At 37.2% G+C, this 16,865-nt stretch overlaps 2 protein-coding genes across 3 annotated transcripts; both read right to left on the minus strand.

Moving 5' to 3' along the window:
- Positions 1-883: 883 nt before the first annotated feature.
- Positions 884-4,604, minus strand: LOC141653700 (ATP synthase subunit delta', mitochondrial-like). The gene is made up of 2 exons (XM_074461539.1): positions 4,223-4,604; positions 884-1,532 (listed from the first exon to the last, which is right to left on the minus strand). The coding sequence occupies exons 1-2, from the start codon at positions 4,475-4,477 to the stop codon at positions 1,188-1,190; spliced, it is 600 nt and encodes a 199-aa protein (XP_074317640.1). The 5' UTR covers positions 4,478-4,604; the 3' UTR covers positions 884-1,187.
- A 9,860-nt stretch (positions 4,605-14,464) lies between these two features.
- LOC141653701 (ABC transporter B family member 11-like) lies at positions 14,465-15,857 on the minus strand. 2 transcript variants are annotated; one of them, XM_074461540.1, is made up of 3 exons: positions 15,356-15,857; positions 15,008-15,271; positions 14,465-14,892 (listed from the first exon to the last, which is right to left on the minus strand). In XM_074461540.1, the coding sequence occupies exons 2-3, from the start codon at positions 15,251-15,253 to the stop codon at positions 14,860-14,862; spliced, it is 279 nt and encodes a 92-aa protein (XP_074317641.1). In that variant the 5' UTR covers positions 15,254-15,271; positions 15,356-15,857; the 3' UTR covers positions 14,465-14,859. The 2 variants fall into 2 exon arrangements, with proteins under 2 accessions (XP_074317641.1, XP_074317642.1); XM_074461541.1 differs by having other exon boundaries at positions 14,465-14,869; positions 15,356-15,823.
- Between the last annotated feature and the right edge of the window lie 1,008 nt (positions 15,858-16,865).

Consider the following 16,865-nt stretch of genomic DNA (forward strand, 5'->3'; position numbering starts at 1 on the left):
CGGGGTCTAAACTAGTTAAATACTACTTAAATAAAGGTCCGCGAAAGTGGTAATTAGGCCCCTTAACTCTGTTCAATTGTGAAATTAGGCCCCATAAGTTTTATTTGGAGCAATCAAACCCCTTAAGTTTCATCAAAAGTGAAATTCAACCCCATTTTCATAATTTTCACCAAATTCTTATATTAATATCACTTTTAATACAATTTATCAAATATAAAATATATTTTTTATAATTTTAGAACTTTTATATTTATATTAAATATTGAGAATTATTTTATTTTGAATTTTATAATATATAGACAATTTATTATATATGTATGAATGTTATATAAATTATAAATAATTTACTAAATATGTATGTAAAAGTATTCTTCAATGATTAATAAATTATGTAAATATTCGTAAAGTTGCAATTAGTAATTTTTAGTTATTTAATAAGTTATTTAATACCACTATAAATTGTTTTAATTAAAATTCTTGTGTAAATTTAAAAAATGGGGTTGAATTTCACTTTTGATGAAACTTAAGGGGCTTGATTGCTCCAAATAAAAGTTATGGGGCCTAATTTCACAATTGATCAGAGTTAAGGGGCCTAATTACCACTTTCGCGAATAAAGGTCTGTACAAAATATGAGGGAAGGGGTCAGGGGATTTTAACATGTGATCTACTGATGATCTATTGTCTACGAGACTTACTCTCGAACTTTGGTTAAAAGCATGCACAAAGACGAGTGAAAATCATGAAAAGAGGTTCTAGAAAGGCCCTTCCCGAAGTGTGGGCATAGATGCCTATTGAGTGTCGACTGTCGAGCACTTGAGTGGCAGATAGATATGAGTCAGTGTGTCACTAGTCACTACCATATCGTCAATCAACAAGCTTCGGTGATCAAAGATAAAGATTATAACCAGGAATAAACACACATCATCAAATTACACCCTGCAAAACTTCAATATTTTGCTGAACAAATGGTAATACAACAGAACATGGAACATTGGCCAGTTTTTCCAAGACGACGAAAAAAAAAAAGATGTGATAGGCTCTTGTTTCCTATGAACTTATTGGATTCTTCCAGGAACTGATTAACACGCTCAGTGAGCTGACATGCTCATTAGAAGATCCTAAACATTTATCCGACTTTGAGACGAGAATCTTTAAAAAGTTCCAAAATAAAAATTCAGAACAAACATTAACCAGTGAGGGCACCATTGAGAGCACTGTGAACATCAACGCCAATTTGGGCTTCAGCTTTCTCGAGATCAGTAGTAGCTGAGTTGAGTTTCTGAGTGAATTCAGAAAGGCCCTTTTGAACAGCAGCAGGGTCTATACGGTCAACTGGCACAGCCTCAACAGCGACAATATCGGCATATGAGTTGGCATGGATGACAGCAAAGCCACCGCTTATAAAGTACTTGCTCACTTCACTTCCTTCATGGACTGACATTATACCCGGTTTCAACTCTGCTATTGTGGAAACATGACCTGGTAGAACACCCATCTGACCAGTGGTTGCAGGAATTATGATCATTTCCACCTGAAAGCCAAGCAAGTAAGAGCAAAAGTATGAGGAAACCCTTGCGACATAGGAAATCAGATCTCATTTTTAAAATGCGCAACTACGGCGACAAGGGCCAGTGACAATAAAAAGCAAGGCGTAAGGGCGCACCTCATACACCCTTTTGTGTATTTTAGAAAGGGGGTAATATGTAAAGAAGTCAAATCCAGGGATAATAGAGCAAAGGGAAAGCAATAATAAAAGATGTGAAATAAAAAATATTAAGGAAATTGCACGGTAGAGCTGTTCCTGTTCATGGGTGGGTTGGTCAATTGGATCCAACCCGACCCATCTACCCCGCATAAAAAGCATCTATGAACATTACATTTTGAGAAACAAACATGCCCGCAAGCCCGCTTGTCAATGGACGACAAAATTTATGTAAGGCCCGGATTGTGTCGCCACAAGCATGCATTGGACCCCCTCTATTGCAAAGTAGTGAGTTGCTGAGCTCACTAGCCGTATCTTATCCACAGGGCGCAGCTAACACCGCGAAGTGTTATAACTAGTACCTTAAGTGAGGCTTGTGTGTATAGACGCACCCGAGGCATAATGATCAGACCAATTAGCTTTACAAAAAAGATAAAGTTTGAGGGCAAAATGGTTTCGGCTTAGAAGTTGATATATTTTCAAAATGGTATCAATTTTCAACTGAAGAAAAGCATACACGATAACCACAACAAGCCATGCCGATGCGCATATGTACCAGCACAATGCGTACCCAATAAAGCACAGAAAAGGACAAGGAAGTAACAACAGAGAAACACAATAAGAAATAGAATTAGAAGACTGTCACATGGGTGTACATGCATAGGCTAGTACCAAAATTTAATTCCACTAACACGAAGCTATATAGGTCGGCTTGACGGACATCTTTACACATGAATAGTCTTGTTTCATGCAACAAATTAACTGGTAACGAATTTAAAATCCCTTGTGTTTTAGGTGTGTTTGGATAGCAAAAGTGGAGGGAAAAGGAGGGGAGGGGGAAGGAGGGAAGGGAAAGGGAGAGAAGGGAAGAGGAGGGGGAATGAAGTGTGGTTGTTTGGATACAATTTCCCTCCAAATCTTGCCTATTGTGGAGAGATTTTGATTAGGCTTGGAGAAGGGAAAATGGATCCCTCCAAATCTCTACCCCTCCATTTCCCTCCAACCTTATTTGCTATCCAAACAAGGAATTTTAATTCCCTACTCTCCCTCCCTTTCTTTTCCAAATCACTCAATCCAAACACACCCTTAGGGTGTCTAGGAGTAGTCCAAAAAGCTAGCTTTGACGCTCCCATAAGCCTGAAATAGACATTGAGCCTCCCCAAAGAATAATAAGCTACAGTATTGTCCATCCAAATACAACTATATCAGGCGATAATCTGCATATCTACAACAACCACCCCCTGGAATTGTCAGGTCACAACACTAACTACCAACTCTATATAGTTACCGCTCAAATTGTTTCTAATCACTTCCAAATACACACGTGTAGCTAAAGACAGCAGCGCCAAGAAAGCCAAGTCTAAAACATCTCAGAAATGTTTCCCATTACGGCCTTATAAGTCTTTTTCTTAGGCTTTGTTTGGATATAAGGATTTGAAAGGAAAGGGAGGGGAGGGATTTGGAGGGGGCAATTTCCATTGTTTCGATAGCAAAATGGGGATAGAGGGATTTGGAGGCGAGGGAAAATGGATCCCTTCCTTTTCCTCTTCCACGGAATGTTTCCCCTCTATCATAGGAAAGATTTGGAGTAAAAACTCTCATCTGCCATTTCACCTCCCCTTCCCTTCCCTCCTTTCACTTCCCTCTTTCACCCTCCCCTCCCTTTCCTTCCATTTTTGGTATCCAAAAAAGGAGTTAAGGAAGATGAGTTTACAAATTACAAGCAGCATCCTATCACAAATTCGAAATATGGTATTGTTTTTCCACGACATGTATAAGTGAATGCATAATTATATGCACCATCACTCAGGAGACTCAGAAAGGTAGCAAATCATAGCCTCCACTTCCCTATTCTGTGACTCTTCTTCTATAACTTGTTACAAAAATACTAATCAGAATATAAATAACTATGAGCACCAAAATAAAGACGACCGTAACCCAAGCATGATTCACATGGATGTGCAATGCAACGGAAAGACAGCAAAACAAAACACAACCCGAGCAATATTGAAAGGAAGCCATTTTAAAACGCTCGAAGGCAGTGGTATAACCTAGAGAAATCCAAATTCCAATCCCAACAGAAACAACAACAAAATAGACATCACCTCAATGCCTATGGGCTCCACAAATGGCGGGCTAAGGGATTTGCCGTCCACGGTCTTATCCCGGTGTAAATCTAACTCCAATGCGGATTCCGAACAATCCAAAACCAAAATTACAACAAAACCAGAACCTAACATTTACACCGTACGAATCAATTGCTTACCTTTCTAATTCTTGCGACAAGTATTTTAATCAAATGTAAACAAATTAAACACATATATCCACCCTCAAATCAATAGCTCAGAATCCCCAAATATACACAATAAAAATAACCCGAATCAGATAGAGTCAAAATAATCGCAAACATCGACAAACCCAGATCACAAAAACAATAAACAGCATACAAAGTCCACAACTTGAGGATCAAAAGTAAACAAATGATTGAGACGGAGGGAGTACAAAAAAGAAAGGCGAACCTCTTTGGAGGCAAGGAGGGAGGAATAAGGGAGAGCGAGGTTAACAGTGAGTTTAGAAGGGATAGCAGAAGGTGTTGGAGGTCGAGGTTTCATGTATGCCGATGGTGTATTTGGTGGGTCCAAATTTGGTATCATTTTCTTCCATGATTCTACAAATGTTGTGTCAACTTCTGGTGTTGCTAGTGGTTGCGCGGAGAAACACCGTGATGCGGCGGCGGATCGGATCGGAAGACGGATGGCGGCTTGACGCAACATTTCTATGGTTTTTTTTTTTGTTGGGATTTTGTTGATTTGGATTGGAGAATTGCAAGTGTTTGTGGGGTGAATTTTGTTGGTGTTTGGAACTATTAAAACGGACGAGTGTTTGTGACACCAATTGGGCTTGGGTTAATGTTTGGTATGGGCGTGAGCGTGTAGTCTCATACTCCCTCCATTCAACTCCACTTTGCAACTTTGGTTTTTACACGGATATTAAAGAGCGGATTAAAAAAGTATTAAAAGTACATGGGGAAAGAGAAAGAAGAGGTTAAAAATATTAAAAAAACATAAAGGTGGGGTTTTATGGTGGGTTAGTGTGGGGTTTGGGTGGCATTTTTTGTAAATAAAGATTTTCAATAAGGATAGAATTGTCATTTTTTTAGCCAAATAAGGAAACCTGTAAAGTGGAGTTGAATGGACGAAAATGGAATACATGTAAAGTGGAGTTGAATGGAGGGAGTACAAGGTTTGTCCAAGTATGTCTCTTGCCTCTTGGAGCATCCGCAATATGAGGCGGTCCATATTTTATCACTCTTTTTCTCATTCGTTCACCCTATTTTTCACTAACTTTTTCAACTACTCTCCTCAATTCATAACTACATCTTTGCAATAATGGGGTTTCTCAACAATATAGATCTACACACAAAAATATAAAAACCTCCCCAAAAAACATTATTTACCCTTACTTTTCATTTGGGAACCTCCCCTAAAAATATAGGACCTCATATATAGGGGAGGTATATGCATTGTCCGGGTTTCCCATTTGATGAAAGAGGAGGCATATGGAGAGGTAAAAAGTGCCCTTTGCGGATGCTCTTAAGAGACTAAGGTCATGTTCTTTTGGACTTAAAGTCACTTAATTTAAGTTCAGTCCAGATCTTATAAGTTTATTTTAGAAAAATTCAAATACTATAAGTTCAGTTCAGATCCTATAAGTTCATTCCAGTTCAGATCCTTTAAGTTCAGTTCAGAAAAATTTAGATCCTATAAATTCAGTCTAATTTCTTGTAAAATTGATTTGATCATAATAAAAGTTGCGGTTTTTATAATAAAATAATGATAATGATAATGTTAATGTTAATGTTACATTAAATTACGTTAATTTAAGTTCGGATTCTATAAGTTCAATCCAAATCTTATAAGATTAAGGTTATTAGTAAGACTCTATAACACCCCATTCTTACACGGCCAAGGTAATGGGAGGATGTTACCGTCTCGGTTTCCCGAGGTAGTGAAATCTGAATTACAATTAAGAAACATCTCATATAGGCAACTTTATATACATTATACAATATTCTCTACCGAGATTATTATCCAATACACAATACTCAAATTATATACACAATACACAAATTATGTACATAATACACAATATTCTATCGAGATTATCCCCCAATTTATAAATCGTCTTTTTAGATTCGTACTATATCGTTTTTACCGGATTTCTTTATAAGGCTAATACGTGTTTTAATTAGAGATCGTACATCTAACTTAAAATGTATTATTAATGTTATCAATTAGTTGCATGTAATACTTATTTACAATTATAGTTTTATTAATACTTCAAAACAGATATAATGTAACTTAAAATTTCTTGGCACACTCACTCGTCTCGATATCGGACCATCTTGCCTCAATTTTGGATACTTTTCTTTAAAGATTATTTGGAAGTTTGGCAATGTACTTATGTTATGCACCCTGTGAAAGCGCTCCTTATTTTGTTATTCGTATGCCATTTATCATATGTATGCTTAGATGAATCGAGTGTTGGCATGGCTAGGAGTACACTGATCAGTTTTGACTCTCAAGCATGAATTGTTGCAGGTGTCTATGTTATGGATTGCTGAGCATAATACTAATTGCAGTTCGGTTAGGGATGCATAATTTGGCAACTTAATCATGTGTACAGGATGAAGTTTAGTGAAACGAATCTGGTGCTTCAGTCTTGTGCTGCGAGATTGCTCTTGGAATGAATGCCGGAACATACAAGTTATTGTGCAGGTCTGATGGCTACTTGCTACTCTAATATGTAGCGTATTTGTTGTGAATGGAGCTTCGTATTAAATTTTTTGGTGGAATTCCTTCAACACCATATACGTACATGCCTACATGCTGTGGAGAATGGTTGTTGTAATGACTAACGATTAACTGGTTAAGCGTAATTCATTTTTTTTTGTACTTCATGAGTTAGCTTCTAAACTTTGTTACTTATAGCCTATAAAGGTCAATTGTTTTAGTTTTTGATATGGTTTGTATTAGTGGCGATGTAATTTTGTGTTGTTATGAATAAAATTTTTGACTTTTTGCAAAAGAAAAGTTGCCCATTTGGAATTTGGGCTTATTGAGTATTAAGAATATTGTCATCTATAATTTGCAGTAGTTGGTACAATATGTTAGTCTAGCACAAATATTGAGGCGCTTAAAAAGAATTGCTAGCCTGAAACGACGCTGGGAAAGCGCTTCTAATGCACATGCCGACGCTATTAATAAGCGTCACGAAAAGGGCTAGCGACACAGGCAAAGCCGGCGCTTTTTACAGCGTCGGTAAAACCCCTTACAATGCTATTTAGCGTCGCGAAAGGCATAAAAAGAGCGTCGCGAAAACCTTTTCCCCTAGTAGTGTATAACACTTGAGTTTAACAACCTAGTAGCTCCATCCTTGAGTTCCTCCACCGAGCAGTCCTTGAATGTTGTATTGGCCTTTTTGAAAAGGTTCTCAATATCACTTTCAACAATCATATGTTCCATGGGAGGCTTCATGAGGTCTTCGTGATAAAAGGAAGGGAAGTATTCCTCTCCTTTGTAAATTTGGACTTCAAACTTCTCAAGTAATGGCACCTCAAGTGGATTAATTTATTGATCGCATTTACCTTGCGATTGCGTCTCTTCCTTGTTCCACGAGTCTTGGCAAGGTTCATACCCTTCATCATCCTCGTCTATTGATTCATCATCTCCATAAGAATCATAAATTGGGGCTTCGATCTTTCTTGTTAACTCCCTCTCCACTATTTCAACCTCTATTTCAAATGACACCTTATCATATTCGCAAGAGCTTAAGTGACTCGGCTCCTCCGACTCCTCATCTCCCATATCAAAGGTGCGTGGCTCTCTCAAGTTCACATTCAAAGGCATTGATTTTGGAGTTGGTGAGGTGACCAATATCTTTGAGTTAGAGGGGTGCGGTTGGTGGGGTAGTCACTAGGATGGCTTCACCGTGTTCTTCAAATACCTCCTCTTCATCACTCTCTTCGCCGAATATCCCTCGAAGAGTTCCCAATTGGGCTAGTTGAGTCCCCAACTTTTGGCCGCATTCTAAAAGTCCATCTAATAGCTCGTCCCTTGTCTTGCTGTAATACCCCATATTTTAAGTCTTGGTTAGTGGTTAGTCAGACGATGGAAATATTAAAATATGTTTTAAAATATATTTTATAAATTATAATTAATTAGATAATTATGTTGTGAGACGGAAATAAATAATAAATGGTAGATGAGTCGGGATGGCATATAGGACTCGTATTGGGGCGTGTAAACCGTATATGTAGTATATAATAATTTATTTGATATGTAGTATACAATAATTATTTAATAATAGTAATAATAATAATACACATATTATAATTAGGTAAGTTTCCTAATAATTTCCTAATTGTAACTACCTTTACTACTATAAATACAAGGTTAAACTTATTTATAAATCACTTTTCACTTTTATAAATATCACACAAAAGTTAGAGGGGGAGAGGGAGAATAATAAGGGAAAAAACAGGAAAAGGGAATTGGGCAATCAATTTGGGGATTTTGCATCTGCTTCTATTGGATTCGATCTTTTATTTTGTAAGTTGCCTTTAATCTTTCTAAGATTCAATTGTTCATATTTAAGACTTAAATTATAGTAGTATTATGGTAGAAGTCGTGCTTAATTACATAAATATTAGGTTAAACATGATTAGATTAAAGAAAGAAAGTTATATCAATTTGGCAGATTCGTAGGTTGTTTTATTTAATTTATTTTGGGGTCTTAAATTGTTTATTTCCAAAATGTTAATTAAGAGACTAGGGTTTATTTCAAGTCTAGATTATGCATATACAATTTCGTAGTAATCTTCCACACGGTTTGTCTTGGGTGACTTATTTATCAACGTGTCGCCAAAAAGTCCGCGAATCTGCTAGTGTTGTAAAGAATGCTTCGAAACCCTAACTTATATATCAAAACTATTCTGTGTCTTTTTCATACATTAAATTTGAAGAGTTTATATGATGGTAGGAGTATAATTTCTCAAAAATCATATGTTAAACTTGTTTTATGAATCGATACTTTTATGCGACGGGATTCGTCAGTAATTATAAATCTTTCAAGAAAACTTTGATAAGTTTGGAACTTGAGGAAAGTCTATTTCACAAGAACTAGATATGAGTCCTAGGGTTTCAATCCCATTGGTCTTGCGTCATTTGAATTTTTATTGAATTAATTATGAATTTTATAGTGAGAGTGATTTGTGCTGTAAAGACGGATTTTAATTCAATAATTACGTATGTTAATAATTAGTAAATTATAATTAACTAATAATTGAGTATGTGACGTAGTTAGTAATTATAATTATTACTTTGCTAGGTGACGGATTCGTTGAGCAATATTATTAGTTGAGTTGCTCGAATTTGCGTTATTGGGAGTATTTGCTTGCCAGGTAAGATAACTACTCAACTCGTCTTTTGTGGAATTGAATGGATTAATGGATGCGTTAATTATTATTGTTGAATTATTGTTGGTTGTTTATTATGTCTTGACGAAATTATAGTTGGTTGTTTATTATTGGATAGGAATAGTCATATTGGCATGTTATTTTATTGGATATCCTAAGTCTCGGACTGGGACGACATTGAGTTATGAGATATCCTCAATCTCGGACTGGGACGACATTTGTGTTTATCTCCGAGCCAGGAGTTGGCGGGACGACGGTGTGGTGGAGCCTCGGTCAGGGACCGGGACGACTATACGATTTTAATGGATGGTTGGTGGTGGTACTTATTCCATGCAATTGCATTGACTATTTTTGTATGTTAACGTTGCATAGTAATTCTACTCAACCGTTTGGTTGACCGTGTATTCGTTAAACACCTGTGATGAACCAATTATTGGGGAGGATATTGACTGACAGGTACTTGAGATTAGCTTACTTGGAAGCTCATGGGGATGCATGAGGAATTTGGCCAATCTACCTAGAAGTTTTGATCACATAGTTTTTATTATTCAGTTTATTTAATTCCGCTGCGAGTTGTATTTTAAGTTTATTTAGTTTGGGTTAAATTGTAATAAAACCTTTATTCGCTAAAATTTATATAAAGTACTTTGGTTTGTTTTACTTTGTTATTCACTACCTCGGGCAACCGAGATGGTAACGCTCACATTTACTTGGGAGGCCTAGCTAAAGGCTCTTGAATAAATGGGGGTGTTACACTTGCTCTCCTTGTGCACTTGCTAAAAAAAATAATGTTGTTTTTGAAGCATATGTAGTAGCAAGGTTTGCATATAGAGGTTTTGGTTACTTCCATTTCCTTGTTGGGTATAGGATTAGTGAAACGTATGATTATGGAAAATATGGTATTGAAGCTTTGGTGGGGATATGTGTAAGCTTGCTCCTCAAAGCTTCCATACCTATTGAAGTTATACCCCAAAAGGTCTACCATGGCAAAATACTTCTTGAGCGAAGCCTTGCATTGTCATGTTAAAGACATGCATGGATACAATTATGAAAACTACACAAAGATACTGAGAACGACCTTGAGGAACAAGTTCCTCAAGGTTAGAGCACAATTAAAATAGACAAACGAATAAGTACTTAATCACAGAACACCGTCCCCGGCAGCGACACCATTTTTATCGGTTGTGTCGTTAACAACTAAATCAAACTATATTTATAAACTCAACAAACTAGTATTAAAGGAGTAAGTAGAGGTAGGATCCCAATGGACGAATTGCTTTGAGTTCTAGATTTATCTAACTTAAACTGTGTAAGTGTCACAAATTGGTTTTGGGTTGAAAGCTACGCTATGACAATGAAAATGTAAAAAAACGAAAAGCAAGGCGAGTAAATAGACATGTAAACAAATGATTAAAAATACTAGGGTGTCATGGGTTCAAAGGGGAATCATGGTACAATCACAATAATGAGTCATATAAAAGATTATCGTTGTGTTGAAATCGAGTTGATTTATGTCTTATAATTCCTAGGGTAACTTAGGTCTCGGAGTCGAGTTGATTTATAGCTTACGACACCTACGTCGACTTAGGTCTCCCTATTCAACTATATGCATGGTCTAACAAACCTTGAGTTGATTTATGTCTTACAAGTCTTGTTCAAAAGATTAGAGAATTATGCTATGTAACACCCCCATATACCAAGGAGCCTTAACAAGACCTTTCCTAGCATATAAGGGCGTTACCATCTTGGTTGCCCGAGGACAGTAATAATCAAATATCGATAAAAGAACAATTAAGTTATATTACAGGTGATTAACAAAACTAACGATATAAAGATACAACTCAAAACCACTATCAACTATGTGAACTACTACTGTCGTGACTCGTGATACACTCATCCCGCCAAGCACCCAGCTATCATCCAGATCACAACCTGCTAAAACTGACTGCTCACCATAAGGGATCACGGCAGACACAACAGAAACAAACAATAAGACAAACCACACAAGGTCAGTAACTGAGGAAACACACCAACAACCACATACACAACATAAGTACACAAATCATACACACACACACGCATCTCCAATCAACCAATCACCGTCACCGAATGTCCACTAGACCAGCCCTGCCAGTGGGGGACCGCAGCCGTTCCCACCTAAGCCCTGATAATCATACCAAGCGATAAACCCATGTCCATTAATGTGCACATCCCCTCCCGTGGCGGGTTCCACGGAGGGCGAACTACGTGCGTGAAGCCACTCCCGCAAGTGACTCCACTCAGCCGAGGACGCACCTCGAGAACCATAGACAAATAATCACAACCAGCTGCACCACAACAACGATAAACGAAACAACACAACACTAACCAACTACCACAATCAATCAACCACATCGATACTACAACAACCAAACCACATCAAAAGACACTCTAGACAACCAACAGTACTGAGTAGGCGAACCTACCTTTAGCGCACCGCAGCGATTCCGCTTCCGATCACAAGACACCAATCAACCAAGCAATACACCTATACGAACAATACAACCATCTATCACTATCGCTACAATCCTAACTGAAAACAACGACGACGATGATGATGACGATAACATACCTAAGCATAGCAACCCGGCGCCAAGACCGTTACCCAACTCAAGCATCCCATTCCCATAGTGTAGGCATCCTCAAGGCAAGGGCTATGGTGAAGGAGAAGGAGAGTGACGGCATCTAGGTTTAGGAGATGAAGTGCGGAAATGATTTGAGGTTTCACAAAACACGATTTATAATTGCCCGCTGCAAACCCCTACTCGATCGAGCTCCCAAGCTACTCGATCGAGTAGCCTTAGCTAGATTGAGTCCCACACAAACCCAAGCTCACATCGTGACAAGACATCGCCCGTAAGTTCACCCAAGTTCAAGATCAGTGTCTAAGGTCAGTCAACATCGGTCAACGGGTCCCTAAAAGGACGGGTATTACAGTCTTCCCTCCTTAAAAAGAACTTCGTCCCTGAAGTTCAACTCATCCTCCTCCCCGACACAAGATAAAGGATCAAAGGTCAACACCACTGCTTACCCGACACAGGTCAACATACTCGTTTAGAAACATCATCCCACTATGTATGTTCATCAGACATCATCATCATCCACCTTAGCACTCAATACACAACACGACTCTCAGCGAATTACCAACTTCCTTTTGAATCACTGAGCACATACTAACCACAAGAACGACTAACTCGACTATCACTTGCACTTAGTACATAATGTTATTCAAACATACACCAACACAACTATCATACTATACTTTCATCCATTACTTGTCAACGATTACCAAATACAAAACATACAAAACAACGGTCCTACCACTGATTCACAACGATACATTACTCATTCCATTTTATTACCTTAACCATACAATACAACTCTGCTGATAATAACTCTACTACTGCTAATAACATCCAATTCTCATGACAACATAACGAATAATTAACTGAAAATGAAGTATTACGACATGCTATTCTATTCAACAATTATAAACTGCTACTCAGTTACACAATAACTACTATAAAATTATCCAAACAATAATTCAACATTCTTTCAAATGTTATGAAAACACTATAAAATTGTTATAATTATGCCATTTTCCTTTTTGCGACATTACTCTTCCCCTCTTAAAAGGAACTTCGTCCCCGAAATTCACCATCAAACAACTTTCCTGTCCCTCAAACCGATTACATATTATACCATATTTACATTACTTACAAACCACAAAGCAACCATTGACTCATGACCACTCATACACTTCTTGACATTACACTATTTGACTTGTATAAATATAAAACTACTGAAAGCGTGTATCACCCCACAAGATATACCATTACCAACTAGCAGCCAAGTCGCCTATTATTTTATTATATGATCATTCCAATTATGCAACAAAATTACAATTATGGTAAACTACTTTTCGAAGACTGCTTGATATAGAATACAAAGTTATATAAATACCACCGAGAGTTGTACAAATTAACCAACATGCATGTTCGACTTACGACAGCCACGACACTTTCTTGACATTACGTAAACATGACTCACATGATATATATATATATATATATATATATATATATATATATATATAGAGAGAGAGAGAGAGAGAGAGAGAGAGAGAGAGAGAGAGAGAGAGAGAGAGAGAGAGAGAGAGAGAGAGAGAGAGAGAGAGAGAGAGAGAGAGAGATAAGATCTTGTGAGTTTGGTTTCTTATGGTGAGTTGTGAGTTTGCGCTTTGAAATCTCAACCACTAGATTATATTAGAGATGAATGGCCAAAATCTAACTGTCATTTACTTATTTTCTCTTTTTTCTAATGTTACTTTTTTTTACTTTAATTTTTTTATCTTTTTTTTTTACCTCGTGTTATTATGCTTTTTTTTTTACCACTTTGATTTATTTATTTTCTCTTATGTTGTTCTTTAATTTTCTCATTTTGTTATCTTTTTTTGTTTTTCTTTTTCTACCAAATTTTTTTTTACTTTAATTTTTTTTTGTCTTATTTTTTTACCTCGTGTTATTATGCTGTTATTGTGCTTATTTTTTTCCACTTTGATTTTTTTTACAACTTTGATTTTTTTTCTCTTTTCTTTTACCACATGTTATTGTGCTGTTATTGTTATTCCGCTGTTATTGTGATGTTATTCTGCTGTCACTTTGATTTTTTTACGACTTTGATTTTTTTTACCACGTGTTATTGTGTTGTTATTATGATGTTATTCCGGTGTCACTTTAATTTTTTTTATTACTTTGATTTTTTTTACTCTTTTTTTTACCGCATGTTATTGTGTTGTTATTCTGGTGTTATTGTGATGTTATTCCGATGCCACTTTGATTTTTTTTACGACTTTGATTTTTTTTTTTCTTTTTTTTTACCACGTGTTATTGTGCTATTATTCTACCGTTATTATGGTGTTATTGTGATGTTATTCCGATGTCACTTAGATTTTTTTTATTACTTAGATTTTTTTACTCTTTTTTTTACCACATGTTATTGTGCTGTTATTCTGGTGTTATTGTGATGTTATTCCGGTGTCACTTTGATTTTTTTACTCTCTTTTATCACGTGTTATTGTACTGTTATTCTGGTATTATTGTGATGTTATTACCTTGTCACTTTGATATTTTTTACTACTTTGATTTTTTTTACTCTTTTTTTTCAGTAAAGTGTTACTGTGCTGTTATTGTGGTGTTACTGTACTGTTATTGTAGTGAATATCACAACATTCATAAAATGGATAATGACAATTTGGCTATAACCATGATTGCCCACAATAAATAAATACTCATACTAAAAACAAAACTATGATTGCCTAGAATAAGCAGCAGCGAGCAGCCAACCATAACCATTTCACATCACATATGTCCCCTACATCACCACACACTTCCACCGTACGCTCCATCATCTCATTCATCATCACCTGCGAATAACCCAGTAACGAACCCGCAACAAGCAGCTAACATGACTCAATTCCGAACCCGGCAAGAAAAGAAGAGGTGGCTACCAGTGCCTCGGGTTCCTCCTGGTGGCCTAAAAGAGACTTCTCGGAAATAGCTTGATCACAACCCCATCTAGGGTAATACTGCCAGAACCCGGATCATAAAACCTTTGCAAGAGGGAGATTACAGTTGACTTTCAGCTACCACTGTATCCGACAAGAGCCATTGTCTGATAAGTTAAATAACATGTACCCAAAATCAAACAGAAAATCATTTTCTGCCACATAACAGAACTTGCTGGCAACAAAAAGCAAAAACTAAGAATATCTAGAGTTAGAATTTACCTTCCCAGCATGAATAGTCAAGCATAGATCTCGGAAAATCTGCATATCAGGTCTAGTGGGATATGTAAAGCTCACTCGACGAAGCTCAATTTCACCCTTGACATCATCTAAGGTCAGACCAGATTCATAACTAGGGTCTATCTTAGACTTACGATCCAGAATTGAGAATACAGAAGCAGCAACACCCTTTGCTTTCCCGCTATCTGGTGCAAGCGAGCTTGATTGGGATATTCCTATTGCTGTCATGGTTAATGCAAAGAATACCTGCATAAAATAAAATGATGGTTTGCAAAGCTAAGAAAAACTGAAATGGCGAAGAAATAAAATGTCAAGGGAACAACAACTTACACGAAAAACCTTGTCAAAGGTTGTTTTTCCATGGCCAACAAGCTGGAATCAATAACAAAACGGGATCCAACTCGGAGGCTTCGAACCCACTATAGACCCGTAACTCAAAATTATAATTTGATCCAATCAATCAAAATTATAATTTGTAACAAATAGTCGCCTATCAAAATCGAGTACCGGAGTCGCAAAATAGCGGATCAATTACCCCAAATTCATCAATCTATACCTCAATCAAGATTCCGTATTTTTCGATCAATTCCCTCAAATCATCATCAAGTCAGAATCAATTAATGCGATTATGATTGTACTTTTAATTAGGATTTGAGGAAATGATAATGATGCAGGGATTGGAAGCGCTGAAGGTTTTAAGTAAAAAAAAAAAAAATTGAATTTGAGAATCTGAGAAGTGGATAATAGGGATGAAAGGAGAGAGAAGAAACAAAAATAGAGCGTGAAATTATTGTATTCATCAGATTGAAGGCCGCGTGTTTTTTTATTATTACTAGATTCAATCTCATCAGTCTATTTATTTTAATCCAATGGCTGAGATTTTCCAAACTCACAACTCACCGTAAGAACCAAACTCACGAGATCCCGCTTATATATATATATATATATATATATATATATATATATATATATATATAGATATATATATATATATATATATATATCTTTCCACTCATTTATTTTTCTCTCATCTCACACAATTTCAATAATCTCATCTCTCTAAAACCCAAATATTTCCAAAATCCCAACAAATTAAATCCCAAAAAATCACTCCCTTTTTTCTTCCTCGCACGCCACCCCATCCTCAGATCTGCCACCACCTCACCACTCACGACTCACACCCTCACCCCACCACACCGAAATCACCGCACACACACCCACCCACCACCACACCGAAACCACCCCACCACCCAGATCTGCCGCCTGCCGCATCGACCACAACAACCTCCCTCAACCAACCCTCCACCATCACCATCACTTTCTGACCACACCTACCCCACGCACCATACCCCACCAGATCTGCCACTACCGCGACAACACCACCACCACCTGCAGCCTCCACCACCGCCACAACACCACGACAACACTACCACCACGCACCTCTCGTCCCCTGCCTCACCATCACCACCAATGACCCCAAACGCACACATCCACCACCGCCTCATCTTCTTCCACTCCACCACACGACCTCCTTCCTCCTTCCTCCACCGTCTCACCTTCTTCCACTCCACCACACGACGACCACCAGCTGCCTCCTTTCCCACCGTCTTCTTACCCCACCACGACCTTCCACCTCCCTCCCTTTCTCTTTTTTTCCAGATCTGCCACCTTTTTTTCTTCTTTCTTCTTCTTTTTTGTTCAAATACACGGTTGTTTTGTAATGTTTTAGTTGTTTTGTTTTGTTTTTTTTTTTTTTTTTTTGAGATTCCTTTTAGATGCCCTTTTTAATATTCCTTTTAGATGCCCTTTTTTGTTGTGACCTTTTTTTTCTTTCCAGTGT

The sequence above is a fragment of the Silene latifolia genome, chromosome 4 (genome assembly GCF_048544455.1).
Source record: "Silene latifolia isolate original U9 population chromosome 4, ASM4854445v1, whole genome shotgun sequence".
NCBI lineage: Eukaryota > Viridiplantae > Streptophyta > Magnoliopsida > Caryophyllales > Caryophyllaceae > Silene > Silene latifolia.

Bases quoted from the DNA above. Each gene is read 5' to 3' on its own strand.
- LOC141653701 (XM_074461540.1), bottom strand. From the start codon at position 15,253: ATGACAGCAATAGGAATATCCCAATCAAGCTCGCTTGCACCAGATAGC. The intron at 14,893-15,007 runs GTAAATTCTAAC...TTAACTTATCAG, and splicing joins TGACTATTCATGCTGGGAAG to ACAATGGCTCTTGTCGGATA.
- LOC141653700 (XM_074461539.1), bottom strand. From the start codon at position 4,477: ATGTTGCGTCAAGCCGCCATCCGTCTTCCGATCCGATCCGCCGCCGCA. The intron at 1,533-4,222 runs GTTCGCCTTTCT...CTTGGCTTTCAG, and splicing joins CCCTCCTTGCCTCCAAAGAG to GTGGAAATGATCATAATTCC.